We start from the raw sequence: 14,753 nt of genomic DNA, 5'->3' as shown, positions 1-14,753 counted from the left end.
CACTGCCAAATCCATGCTACTGCTCTGCTAGCATGATTTAAGGCAAGTGGAGAAAGTTCTCTTTTTGCCCCTCTCCCTCCTCTATATTGACTTTGGCCTGCCAATGGAGTTCCTCTTCGCGAAGTAGATATTCATATAAATCAACACACTGTTTAAATTCATTTCCTTTTCTGAGCCCTGAAAACTCCCTCAGGACTCTGCATTAATATTCACAGCTCAACTCCTCAAATTTCTAAATGTAGTAAGACCCCTGCAGTTTCTGCTGTAGAGATCAGTGTTAAAGGTGCTTTATTTGTGCTCATTTGAGCCTCTTAAATAAATTAGAGTCAATAATTAGCATGAGAGCCTGACTTATTAAGACCGCTCACACTAACCCAACACATTCAAACTGCATCAAGCAACTAGAGCAGATCTGTAAAGGAAAAAAAAAAAAAATCAATTGATATTCTCTTCTTCACACTGCAGCACTTTTCCATATTTCATTTACATATCATTAACCTCCCTTCATTTCTCCTGGCATGCTGTTAAGATATAAAATTAAATCAGTGGGATTTCTTATGCTTTGAGTTTAGCTTTAAAGATCTTTTTAAGACACTTTTGGGTATATAAAGAATGAAACGGGCATTCATGTGAGAATGTCTCCATGTGTATTTCTGTGCAACACGGCTAAAGACGCATTTATCCCAAATCTATTCAATTATTCTTCACAGGAGCAGTCAAATCACCAATCACATGTATGAAAATGCAGCCTGGGCAGTTGCTCAGATTGTAACTGCCTATGCGAGATATGTGAGGCAAAATACTGGATAAGGATTGAGGTTCGGGCATTTTTGTTGTGTAATTTTAGATAAAACCCCTTTCCCCTCTCTCTTCCACCATTTACGCTGGTGGAAATGTATCCTGTCAAAACACATGTTTCAAAGTCAGTCCTCTCTCTGACACCCTCTGATCTGAAGTTCTATGAATCTTCTGTGCTGTCGACAAAAGTTTGCTGTCGGGGAAAGATAAGGTTAGGTTCAGAGAAAGTCAGTCAAATCTTTGGACGTTATTCTGCTACGCATGTGCATCCCCAACACCAGCATCTATACACACACAAGCACGCACATGATCAAACAAAGCGCACACAAGGACGTGATAAAAGGCAGAGGAGTTCAAAAACACAACAAAATCCAGATTCACAGAGACTTTGTTACCATCATCTTTTTCCCCCCACTGATCAGCTGGAGAGCTATGAATTGCAGTGGGGGGAAAGAGACGTATAGCAAGAGAGAGATTCGATTTGATTTGGAGGCGGAGGGGCTGTGGTATAAAACTCCCCCACCTCCAACCCACCACAGCTGATAGGAAGCCAGACAGAGAAAAACTACCAGCATTTCCACATTAGCATAGCAATTCCATACTAACAGAGGGGGGCGTTTGGGACTGAAGGTCAGCCGCACACAAGGGACCACAGGAGAGAGAGAAAGAGCGAGAGAGAGAGGGGAGATATGAAAGAGTAGGGAGGAGCCCCTGAAAGAGATTTGGGTGGAGGGGTATAAACAAACACACTGATTTTAAGTTGCATGGAAGAAAGATGCAGGGGAGCTTTTTTTTAATGACTGCCACTCCTGATGATATATGTAGGATTCAGACACAAATCTATTTTATATGATGCTCGCTGGATGTGTCCTCTTATTGAGATTTATATGAGTAAACCTACAGGTTCAGAGCACTCATCTCAGTGCCCTTTATGATGTACGCCATTCAGCTGCATATGAAATATGAACCAGTGTTGACGCTGCTTAGGAAGGTATTATTAATGCTCAATAAAGTTATTGTAAACTGGCCTATTTGGGGATTCTAGGGTTGATTGAAATGGATGAGTCAGAGCGAAGGGCAGGCGAAGGCAGCTTCTAAACTAAAGCAACCTTTAAAAAAAAAAAAAAAAGACGAGGTAAGACTCGAATCGCCTGGAGGGATGAAGGAGTGGAGTAGAGGCGATGAAACACAAGAAGATGAATCTTAAACTGAAATTCAGAGGCACCAGAGGACAAGAAGAATTAAGCAGAAGTGTTTAGAGGTGGGAGCTCTTGAAGTGGATTTAAAACTTCTGAAGTGGCTTCCCCCATTGACATGAAGTTCAAAGAAGTGGGAAATAAATTCTTGTTGTTGCCAAACTGCTGGGGTGAGGATTTCTTAAAGCATCCGGCATTTGGATGAATATTCAATTTTATAACCATATATCTTTTATCTGCTACATTACTCGCTGCCTCTGCATTTATGCTCTATACCTCTGAAAGCTTTTCCCAGCACTCTCTGCCAATCTGCCTATCATTAGGCAGATCAGGTTATCACCCCCTCAGATTCAATCTTCCCCGCTGTCACAAATGTCACTGCCTGTGAGCAGAAATGTGTGGTGTGATGATATATTGGTTGTTGAAATAAGATGAGGAAATTTTAAATCAGTCCGCTGTGCCTTGTGGGGTTGTGGTTCTGGCTTGACTTGAACATTTTTAAAATAGAAGAAATGTTCTGCATCCGGAGAAAGTGGGACACAGAATAGGGGGGGGGGGGGAAACTGATTATCAATGCATTCAGATTATGAAAAGAAGAGATAATTGAGCTCACACCGGAAAAGGAGGGAGGTTGGGGTGTAGATATTAAGGCTGTGAATTGCAAATGTGCAGTCTTCTTCGCTTGGAAAATTAAGTTAATTAATAGAGTCAAGTCAAACTTTAGGAACTGCCACACCAAAACTGTTGACTCTGTCGGAGCAAGCTTCTTACTTTGCTTTTTCAGACGATTTATAGCTCATTAGATTAAACTTGTGGTGGTGTCACATGCTGCATGAGCCATTTAAACAAAGCATCCTTTCCACAGCAAGCAACACTGCATCTTTCTCCTGCCATGGACGTCTCCTTGCATGGGGGTGAGACATAGAACAAGAGGATGGCGTGAGGAGTGAGTGGCAAGTGAATACCTTTCTTCTTTGCTGCATTTTGTACTGGCATCAGGAATATCCAAGCTTTTACTGTACACTGATTTACTACAGTGAGACAGGAGACAAAGCGAGCAGAGCGTCAGTCTCTGTTTATGTTTGTCCACAATTTAACCTGCTGACACCAGAGCTGTCAGACCTGCTGAAAGACCACTGGGCCGCGAGATCCTCCACACTGAATCAACTCACACAAACAGCATGTATGCAAACACTCACACAGAGATGTCTTTCTCTATATTTTACATTTGAAAATTAGATTTAACTTGAACTTTAATATAAAAAAAACCTGTTTCACCTCCACACGTACCTTTGTCCGTGCTGTGTCATGTCGATAGCCCTCCTAGCTGGTACGGGCGAGCCTCCGTCTGTGACACTGAGGACCTCCATGGACTTCCTCTCTGGTCTCCTCTTGCCATGACGGTTCAACATGGGAGAGTCCACCCGCTTCCTTGGAGGATCTGTGCACAACAGCGAGACAGATCGATTCAGAATCAACACAGTGCACCTTTGCGTTAATGTGTGCATTTCCAGGTGTTGAGCGGTTTTGTGCATTGCGAGCATTTGTAAATGTTTGAGTGATGTTTAACGCTGATCACATTGACATTTTAACTAATAGTGAATAAGTAATGGCTTCCTCCCAGACCTTGAACTAATGGCCACTGTATTGACTGTATCACATTCACTGAAGAGGGAGTCTATTCATCAAAATGTCGGTATCTCTCAGCGCGCACACACACATACATTTGCGCATAATACTCCTCCTATTGCAGTGCTGGTGTCAGAAAATAACCCTGGCAGAAGTCTAAGTCAAGCATCTCTGTCTGCACTCAGATTCCTGTGGGTGGAAATCTGCGGAGAGTTGTGGTGTATGAATAGGAGAATATCCTTTTTTTGATGGGTAAATATCTGAACCGAGGCAGTTGGAGCTGACAGTTTAGAATTAAAAAAAATCTCTGGCCTATTGACATCTTCTATTTCTGCTACTATATTTCATTGAGAAGCTTGGCTATTTTCAATAAATAGAAAGCTTTTTCTACTGGAGAGCCAATCCACCGCTACTGGAGACGATCCAATTTCTTCTGAGGGAGGAAAACATTGTAAAAACGGTTTAGACACCAAGAGCATTCAAGAGTTACATTCGTGCAGTATTTATTCTCAACTAAATTGGCTTGTTTTGTCTGTGTAAACAGCTGTATATTCAATGACAAGATGAAAAGGCATTTAAAGTAAAAGACCCATAGTCACATAGTGGTATTGTTCAGACATATTGTGTGCCATATTGTGTTTACAGATTTAGTTCTATTTTCTCCCTCTATGCTCTTTTCTTTAGCTGTTGTTCGATTAATTTTAATATGTTAAATTCTTTATCTTGTTTGTCCGAGCCTCACCAATCTCATTGCGAGGGGGAAGGTTCTGGTCCTCCTGACTGGGGTACCTCTCCTTACGGTCCAGTAAGAGGAAGTAGATCATCTTTTCTTGGTTGTCACTGCAGAGAGGGCACAATGCAAGCAAGCACTTAAAACCAACGCATTAAACTGTAAAAATCCTCACTATGATTAATGTCTTTTAATACTTTTGGGTTCACTGTGAAACAGCTACTAAATAGCTTCCATCATTAAAACAAAAGTTTAGTTCTACAGATCATTAAGCCATCATATAATATTCTGCACATATTCTTTTTTAGTATTGCCTCCATCTCCATATGCAGAGCGTGCTAGCAAGTTTATGAAAGTATCAAAAACATATAAATTCGTCCTTTTCTTTCTCAGTAAATCAGGAAGCCTAATATCTTTTAGCCTCTAGGCCAATCTTCTCTATGCAAAAGGCCCAGGGATTGGCCTACCATAATAAAGACAGATTGGAAAACAGTAGGAGGCAAAGAGACAAGGACCTGCAACTTCAGCTAAAATGAACCAGGGGAAGGGAGATAGAGACCGCTGATTTTCCTCCAGTCCAGCATTATTACTGGATGCTCCCAGGAGAGAGGAGGCAAACGGAAGAGACGGGGAAAGTGATAGAGAAAAGCTTGTTTAATATTAAATGGGCGAGACTGGACAAATGTTTAATAGAGTGAAAGGAAACAGAAAAGAAACTAAAAAACATCTATATTTTTATGTTAGTAGAAAGACTGAAGGGCAAATATCCTCAGCATAAATTCATATTTGAACTGAAAACACAAACACAGACGCAAACATCACTAGCAGAACATAAAGAATGTGACCCAGGGGCTTGTTCGTAGTGCAAGCCAGGATCAGTTTGAGAGGAATGTATCCAGTGGCAAGCAGTGTAAGCGCTGTGTGATAACAGTTAAGTGATGTACGGCTTCTGACATCTAAAGTGACAGCCTCACAGGATTTCATAAGAGACGGGGAGAAACCAAGGCCGTCGGTGCACACGGACACCACACACCCATCCTTCCTTTGCAGTCCCCTCTCTCACGCTCTTGAAACTACGGCACAGCTCCATCTACTTCTCTCCACTTTTTTTTTTTTTTTTTTATCATTTCCTATTTCATCACACTGCTTCACTTTTTCTCTATCCTCTATTTTTCTCTCCTCGATCACCAAACACATCTCCATTCTTCTCATACTTTCATATTCTGCTTTTTCTTCTACACCCCGCATCTTTCCCATTTCACTCACTCATCTGAGAGCAGGTCTTTCAGTAGTTTGTTTTTGTCTCTGAAGCAGCCCAGGGAGTGCATGCTGTCCAGTACGTCTGGGTCGATGTCGTCTGCAGAGGGCAGGCTGCGGATGGTCACCTTCCTAGGCACAGGCTGCTCTGGCTCTGGCTCGTTCTTCCCCCCTCTGAGAAAGCAAAATCACGACACAAATAAGGACACAGTTGGACACTTTCACCCCTACCAGTTTTCAATCATTTTACTCTACAGTACAACAACTTTATTATATAGTTTATAGAGACATTAACAATTTCACTCTCTGCATTTAATGACTATATAGTGAATGAAGAACACTTTTGAGTGTTTGTTTGCCTTTTGGTTATCTGAGGCAAGATGTTGGCCTCATTATGACCCTCACATTTTAAAACTTTCATCATCATGTGTTTTCCCCCAGGTTTAGTCATGTTGCATGTAAGCTTCAGTGGGTGAACAGGGGTCATCACGCTCACCAAAATGCAGACAGACGACTGAGTCATCCTGTTACGTTTTGCAGTCTCCTTCTCTCTCTCCTCCTGCCTTGCTTTTCCAAACTTCTTTATTCTCTCTTCCTTCCCAGGCACTCTCCTAGTTATGTCACTTTTATCTGTCTCTGTTTTGTCTCTCTGTATCTTGGGAGTACACAAGCAGGCCTATATTCTTTGGGATTTAAAATGAAAAGCTAATCTGCAGTGACAACATTTTCTGGAACATTCTAGTCGTCTGTTTCAAAGAATATATCCATCTTCAATTTCTACAAAGGTGCCAATACACACAGACTCTATTATATCGATAGGGTTGTGTCAATAAGCAAACACCTCTAGTTCTTCCCCTTAATCTAATTTTATTCATTGGTAGACGCCATAGGTAAGTATTAAAAATCGTACAAATCTCTCATTTTCTATATATTGTCAACTTGTGATGTGGATCTGCAGTGATTGTTCAGCCCTTCCTGTTTCACTATGTGCACATAACATGTGGCAGTGATTCCACAACCCATCACTAGTAAGCCTGTTTAAGACAGTTTGGCTTTGGTGCTGTCCTTTCAGCACCACAGCTGCACTCAGCTGCTGCTGAAAGATTTTAGGAAGCTCACTGACTAATTCACCTACTGAACAAACACAATGACAGTGGCCCCCTGAGGAAAATTTGTGAATTGTGATAAATAAAAATTGACTTGACTTGAGTGGCTGACCTCATTTCAATTTCAAATAAAAGTTATAGTTTGTGTGATTTCATTTTTTACACACCACTGACACATTGCTTCTGGTATAGCATATTATCTGTCGGACAAAACCCTGTTCTCATTCATTCATTCATACCTTCATTCATTCAGCTCATTCAGCAGTCGCTTGGCCAGCCAGCCTGCCATGCAGAGACAGTGAGGCAATTTCCTCACTGACAAAAGTCATACTACATTAGTCTTCTCTCCCCGCTCTTCACTTGTCTCCTCTTGTTTCTTTTATCAGTCTCGCTGTCTGTTTGCATGATCTTTCAGAACACCGACAGAAACCATAACTCAGCCCCTTCCAGGACTCACAGCCTCCTACCATGATTCATCTTTGCTCTTCCACAGCAAGAACCTTTTAAAATCCTATCCTGAAAAAAAATCACCATGACTTCATGGTGATCATCTGATTATCTGATATATTAGCCTTTACAAACTATCTTTAAAAAACTTTGCTCATGCTTTTTTTCCCCCAATTTGAAAATATCTCCTCACACAGTAATGTAACTCTGACACAGTTTATTATGAACTGTGCTACAAATTTTCTCGAAAGATCTATGTCAGTTTACAAAAGTTAAACGATGAGTACACTGAGGTTAGGTGGGTTCATTCCCCGCTACATCCCTGCTTGTTCTCTCTTCACTCCTCCCTGTTCAGTTGACCATATGCTGCACATCCTCTTTCATGCACTACCAATTTACCCCCACATCCCTGAGAGCGGAGTCATGCCCTGCTCAAATGCACTCTGGCGTACATGGCTGAAACTCAAAGTCATTTATCATGTGGTAGCTCCCCTCGGGTCTACAACCCCGGCAGAATAGGCTAAGAGAGGAGAAAAGAGGAGTGGAGGGCGTAAAATGGAAAGAAAGACAGAGGAATACTTACATGTACCATGTGTGCTTCTGGATCTGTTCTAACTGTAAAAAAAACATGAGAAAAAAGACAGCAGGTTAGTACAAAGTCAGTTTAATAATCTTTTAGATGTTAAGAAAATTATCAAAGACAGCAGAATCATAAAGGAAAATGTGAATGCTTTATGGCTTCAGTAAAATGTGAGCTCACTGGCTCAATGGAAACACAATTATATAGTACGCTGAAAGGTGGGAGTAAATAATGAGGCCTTCAAATATTAATACTGCCAAAGGGACAAAAACACATATTGAGGCAAAGAGGGAGATAGAGAGATGGGCAGTTAGAGTAAAAAGAGAGAGAAGTGATACCACTGAGCTATAAACTGAGAATATTATCTCCCTCACACACACTCTGCTGACCCTGCCAAGCACTCTGGTCTAAAGGGAATCTCCCATTCTCTTCCCATCTCTCTTACTCACACAAACACACACTCAATACTCCTCTTGTCATCACACTTTTAATGCGGCCACTTCGTCACCGACACTGTCAACATGGTCTTTTGCCAAGAAAGGAAAAGCAGAAAGACACAGAAACTGTGAGTAAAAGGGCAACAAAGGAAGATGTCTGTTCAAATGACTCCACTGTGTTTCAACTGCCCACAGTGGAAAACAGGATCAATTTCACTGTTGGGACTTTTTAATTTGCTCCTGCTGTTGTTGTGGAACCACAGGAGATTCACATAGCAGCTCTAATTACTGTCACTTATTCACAGGCATAGTTCTTGGGTATGTGTCTCCATCAGTGTCTCGATGATTCCATCATCCCAGAGGATCTACCTCTGTGCTTTAACACTGCTGAATGCCTTTGTGTGATATTAGTCCAATCACAGAGCTGGGCATTTACTGACTATAGGTGACTCCTGTCTGCTTCCACAGAGGTCATGGTATTGACAGAGACACCGTGCCTGTCAGACACAGGCCAGTGGGTGACCTACTCTCTCCCACTTTTATTGAAGGGCTGGAGGCAAGAGACCGATATCACACGCAGGTTAAAAGTGATGTGGTTTGAAATGCAGTACCACATCAATCAGTCTCTAAATGTGACAGCATCAATTCTGGCTGCTTTCACTAAGGCAGAGGGGGATTCTGCTGTGCTACTGGCTTGGCTAGGTGAAAGTATGAGTGTGCATCCAGGTCCAGGTATATACTTATCTGGATGCTGCGTAAACTAACTCTCATGCAAGCATTCATTTATACAAGCTGGCTGAAGGTAAAAAAATCTATTAATAAATGCTGGCTTCAAAGAAACCCACCTACGTACTCTATGCACCTTTTCATAGCCACTGCCACTGTCTACACTCCATGGAAACTACTGACTCATATACTCAATGTACTATTTATTCCACCAAATATATTTGACAGCTATTATTACTAGTTACTTTTTAGATTAAGAGTTTTACATAAAAACATATGATGCACTTAAATACTATAATGAATTGTTAAAGATTACACCAGTGGTTCCCAACTTTTTTGTCTTACGGCCTCTTACAAAAAGCATACTTGTAGTCTTTTGTCACGTTTTCGATGTCTATGAGACGTTAGCAGTTCCACTATAACGTGATTTTCCCTTTAAATGCAAATGGTTTCCTTTAAATAACAGTTTGAGGCAAAATGACCATATGACCATATATCTTGTGACCATATGAAGGGGGCTCAACCTCCCATTGGACTTAACTACCTAACTGTGTATAAAGTAATTAAAACAAGCCCAGTATCAATATTAACAATGACATAATATAGAATAATATGCCAGTCACATGAGCATATGAACTTGGCTGATAATACGTTTGTATTTTATTATATTTTGAATGAAGGAGTTTTGTTTATTTATTTTGTTTATTTTATTTTTACATTGGTGTAATTTTAGCTAAGTAAAGGAGTTTTTCCTTCTACCATTGGGAAACAGACAGTTTAATGATTATACCATTTTCCCTTATTTCTCCTTTTTGTTTTCATACTAAATGTCAACTGTGCCTTAATCCTTATGTAATGAATACCTGTGTATTTGTCTGTATTTAATGTCCTCATCCTAGTCCCCCTGTTCTTGTTCAGTATCGTATGTTCACTGCTAAATTTAAAATGTTACAAAAATAGAAATTAAAAAAAATGTGTGCAGGTCTGTGTGTGTATGCATATCTCTCATTCGTTTGGCATCATTAGAGCAGGGAGGGACATCAGGGTAGGCGGTGCAGTGGAGAAATTTGCAGCAACAGAAGGATCTTTGAAGTGCCCCATGTCAGGAAGAAAGGCAAAGAGCTCCAGAGAAAACACAAACCAGGATTGGTAAGTCTTTAAAGTGTCATATAAGGGTCAAAATGGAAGAAACATGTGGTTTCAGCGCATTTGTCAAAAGCAACTACAGTGAATACTTTATGAATGAGGTCAATTTTATTTGACACTTGTGAAGATGCACACAAACACACGCTAAAAAACCTCACACACTTCCTTTATTTTCATTCCAGCAACCTTGGTACTTTATCTGTGCTGTCCCCATGAGGGTATTATCTCTGATGAACTGCTCTTTAATATAATAAGCTAGCCAATCCTCTTCATTAGCCAGGGATCACGAGGAGGCAGATCTTTCCAGGATGTCTGTGTTCATTTGAATAGTGAAGATGAGATGACTGTGTTGAGGATACTGGCCCGGTCGCCTCCAGGGCCCCGACTACACAGACAGGAAATGAAGAGAAAAGCTTTTATTGGGCTAAGCCCCTTAAGCCCAGGTACGTGCCCTCCCACTCAGACTCTGAGGGGACCTTGGCTTTGTGTGTGTACTTGTGTGTAATTTGTGCATCTACTGGCAAAATCTAATTAACAGAAAGTGACAATAGACATTGAAACACAGCCAGTAGTTATGGTCTGATTACCCTATTGATTTGATTCAATAAAGTAAAGTCAACATTATTATGGAAAAAATAATCCCTCGCAAAAGAATGACATGTTCCCTTATGATGTCATTCCCACCCTGTGTCATCTAGGACTGGGCGCTCACCACTAAACACCAAGAACGCTCAATCTAACAGGGTATTTGACATTCTGCGAGGTTACAACACATCCCCAGAGCTCTGTTTGGAGCTCTCATGCGCAGGAGGGGGGTGGACAGGTAGCATATTCTCTCCCAGCAGCTCGGCCTGTGTGTAACCCTTTGTCGAGGACAGTGCTGGAGGCAGGCTGACATAGCTAGGGGATCTCAGGGTGACCTGTCCTCGTCAGGCAGGGGAGAACAGAAAAATAAGGCATATAGTGTACATACAGCATACCAAAGAAGTAGGGCTCAAATTCATGGTTCAACACTTAATTTACTGTATCTGAAGGGCTGAAACTTAAAATTGTCAATTCTCCTGCAAATCTTTTTTCTGGTGTCTCTCACATTTCCATATTAGCTGATGTCATACTGACACTGTGAACAATAGCTAGAGCATGGGGAAATGGTGCATTAGCATCCACTCAAGAGATATTTGCCCTTTTGCTTACACAAAAGTGCATGAACGCACTGTTTTGTTTGCTGAATTGATTCAGAAAGATACCTGGAGAGGGCATGTATGTATGTATGTGTGTGTGTGTTTTTATTTAGTGTGTGCACAGACACAGTATCTCTGTGTGACGTCCGAATGTGAAATGCAGGACAAAGGGCAGCATCATCTCTCTATGAAGTACGCACTTTGAGATATCTGGCCACTTTCATTATTTACTTTTCTCTTTGTCCATCATTCTCTTTCTCTTATCCTGACTCTCTGCCCTTCACAGCTCTTTGTTCTCGCCCTCTCCTCCAGCCACTTTGCCAAGGTGATCAGTTGCAGTGTAGAAAGGGACTGGCATTGTGATGAGTACACTAAAAAAGTGCAGGGGGAGAGAATACAAACAGCAGTCCTCTCCTGAATTCGCATCCTGTACTTGAGGAAGAACTCAAATAGAATTGGGGATGAGGTAAACACATTTGGAACACAAGGGAGGAAAGAAGAAACAAACAAAAAGACAATGGTTGACTTGGCAGCATTGAGTTGATATTAGCCACTTTAGTTTGAATGTGTATCTCTGCCATCTTGCTCTCTCCTTGGAGCATTACAACATTTCCCAGCTTGCTGCATATCTACAAAATAATTACTTTCTTTTCTTATCGCAGGCCTGATATGTCTGGGTTTTTTTTTATCCATGTATGCCGTCTCAAATAACATCCAAACGTGTTTAGCTGCTTCTACAAGATGATTAGTAAACACTACTGGTTGTAGACTATGAACATGAAATATTCAATGCAGATAAAAGTCAGGTCACTGAGGATGTATGAACTATGCAAAACAAGGTGCAAAGTTACTGTGTAGCTACATGCACTGTAGAACCATATCATGCAAACCGTTACAAACAGCCCCAGAACAGAAGTACACAAAGTAGGCTGACATAATCATAATGGTGTGTTCATCTTAACTGAACTGACCGTTAGTCTTTTGGAGGCATCCACTTCAATCATGCCACGGAGAAGGTTCTGACAGTCTGGAGGGATAAAGTGGGGCATGTGAAACACTCCCAACTTCACCTTCTCCAGAAGATTTCTCAGGTTGTCGTCATCGAACGGCAGGGCGCCCTGGGGAGATATGGAAAAGTTGCAAAGTGAGAAGAAGGACAAGATATTGGAAATAATAAAGACGTGAATGCAGGAAATAAAAAAAACAAGTAGAGAAGAAACAGTTTGCGCTCATTTTAATGGTAGCGTTAGAACAGAAAGTAAGCCTTCACCGAATCAAGAGCAGAAAAGAATAAAAAGAATAAGGATGACGGCTCCCCAGAAGAAACAAAAACACATTTTGAGTCTTAATCCTGCATGACTTAAAGAACAGGCTTGCTTTCTCAACTTGTTCAACTCTCCAATTAGAGCATTCTGCCCTCAGTCGCGATGCAAAATAAATAATAAACAGCTGTAAGCTGAAAACAGGGCTTTTCTAATAATTACCCAGCTTTCTCATTTACCTCGTTCATTTAGCATTCTCTCATCAGAGTCATTTATCAGTGCAAGCTGACACCTCACAGATGTGGCTGTTTGATGAATGACAACCTCCACCAGAAGACATGATGGAGGGGGGGAGGGGGGAGCAAAAGGATGAGAAAGGCTGAGAAATGAAGAGAGGTAGAGAAAAAAAAGAGGGCATGCTTGTGTAACAGATGATCTGAGTGCAGCCTAACTGCTGGGGAGTATGAGCGTCTCCAACAATCAGACAAATGGTTATCTTGCAGCCAGACAGCAGGATGAACTAGAGAAAGACAGTATTCGTCTGCAGTCAAACAGCAAAAGGAAAAACTTTTGTTTGTAGCGAGGAAAGTACGGTCACGATGAATACAATGGTAAACAACATTAGGTTTACGCAACACAAGAGTAAGGGAGACTGTCCTTAATACAAGTACACAGACGCACACATACATGCGACAGAAAGAGACGGAGTGAGGGAGAAAGAGGCAAAAACAAAGACAAATACATAGGGCCTGTGGCCAAAAGCCGCCCTGTTAGCGTTGGTATTTATTTTGGGCTCTCTTCTTTCAGTTTGGCTGCATGAATTATTCATGGAGCAGGAGTGTGTAGGAACTACAGTACAGCTGTTGATGAAACAAAGCTTCAGGGCTGCACGGCTGGGGAACCACAGACATAATGTAGCTGGAGAATAGACCTGATTATGGATACAGCATTGTGTGAGGATACAGGATAATGAATAAAAAGATGCTTCTATTCTCTGATCTTCTATTGCATAAGAATCAGCTTGAGGGAGTCTCTGTAACATTTTTCGGTAAGACCTTCTAAATGTTAGGATTTCTGCTTTAACTCCCTGAATCCTGAGTTTGTGTTCGCCGGCTTCAAGCTCACTCCATCTTCTCAGTCCACTGAGGTCAACCTCGAGTCAACTGCCAGTGTGCAAAGTCACGGCTGTCCTGTCGTAAGGCTCGCTTGCTTTGTGCTTTCGATCCATTACAGCTAGTGTAAAGGTTAGATATACTATTGGTTATAAAAGGAGGGTTAGGTAAATTTGTATGTTGCCGTATTTCTCTGGAGAATTTTAAACTGTGTGTCAATTCAGTCACCATTTGCTAGTAGAGAACAAGTTAGCACTCACCACCAACAGGGCAAAAAGAATGACCCCACAGCTCCAGACGTCTGCTTTCCTCCCATCATACTTCTCTCCCTAAGTGCAAGAGAGTGTTTGTTAGCGGGTTCAGACAGTGTTAGGGTTGGTTTAAATAAGATAGAGGTCTATAAAAAAGGGCTAGTAAAAGAGCATATGAGAGCATGCTAAGAGAGCAGAAAGAATGTTAATATTATGACTCACCCTGATGACCTCTGGACAGGCGTAGTGTGGAGATCTGTTGGAACAGTGAATGAATAAAGGCAGTAAGAGAAAGAAAGAGAGAAAAAAAATCTAGGTTATTTGAGGGCTTTTTCATTCTGTCACTGCTATCTAAACTTCAGCAGCCGTACTGTGAGGTAAGTCAGGGTTATACAATCATGACACAGCAAACATTAAACTGGCATACACTTCTGTATGAAAATGTGAAAAGAACAATTTGAGCAGACAATAAGTGTCTCTAGTGAACATAGATCAAGATGTGCTTCAGGAGTTTAGACATCCTGAGGGTGTTTGGATGTCCTCCTGCTTGCTCACTCAAGGGCATCCTCTCACAGCAGACGATGAACAGACCCACTAATCTTTACAGCACCTGGATGGGCTGACAGTAAACCCAATGACTAGATTGACACATCAATATCGTATGAAGATTTATGGAGCTACCTCGCAATGGCTGCTGCATAAGCCAATGGCTACGGATGAGTGGAGCAGCTGTGGAGTGACTTGTTATTCTATACATACACAGTGGCACTTTTCCATTCTTTGACATTGCCAGACTGCGAAATATAGCATCTTGAAATAGAAAGGGTAATAATAAGAGAAATCTATAATTGAATAATGTATGTAACAGTTTCATTTCAGGATGTTTTTTTGTTTT

The 14,753-nt window shown here is 41.3% G+C and overlaps 1 protein-coding gene across 6 annotated transcripts in view; it reads right to left on the bottom strand.

Moving 5' to 3' along the window:
* Positions 1 to 14,753, bottom strand: part of brsk2a (BR serine/threonine kinase 2a) — a 173,582-nt gene that overhangs the window by 19,239 nt on the left and 139,590 nt on the right. For 3 of the 6 annotated variants that reach the window (XM_042412263.1, XM_042412264.1, XM_042412261.1), the window contains 7 exons: positions 14,081 to 14,114; positions 13,868 to 13,936; positions 12,205 to 12,351; positions 7,747 to 7,778; positions 5,620 to 5,784; positions 4,366 to 4,463; positions 3,273 to 3,435 (listed from right to left, as the gene is read on the bottom strand). In XM_042412263.1, the coding sequence (XP_042268197.1) occupies positions 3,273 to 3,435; positions 4,366 to 4,463; positions 5,620 to 5,784; positions 7,747 to 7,778; positions 12,205 to 12,351; positions 13,868 to 13,936; positions 14,081 to 14,114 (708 nt within the window). Of the gene's footprint in view, positions 1 to 3,272; positions 3,436 to 4,365; positions 4,464 to 5,619; positions 5,785 to 6,106; positions 6,203 to 7,746; positions 7,779 to 12,204; positions 12,352 to 13,867; positions 13,937 to 14,080; positions 14,115 to 14,753 lie in introns of those variants that run through there. The other 3 variants (XM_042412262.1, XM_042412265.1, XM_042412266.1) reach the window with 2 other exon arrangements.

The sequence above is a fragment of the Thunnus maccoyii genome, chromosome 5 (genome assembly GCF_910596095.1).
Source record: "Thunnus maccoyii chromosome 5, fThuMac1.1, whole genome shotgun sequence".
Lineage (NCBI taxonomy): Eukaryota > Metazoa > Chordata > Actinopteri > Scombriformes > Scombridae > Thunnus > Thunnus maccoyii.
This window is presented reverse-complemented; position numbering and strand designations above follow the sequence as displayed.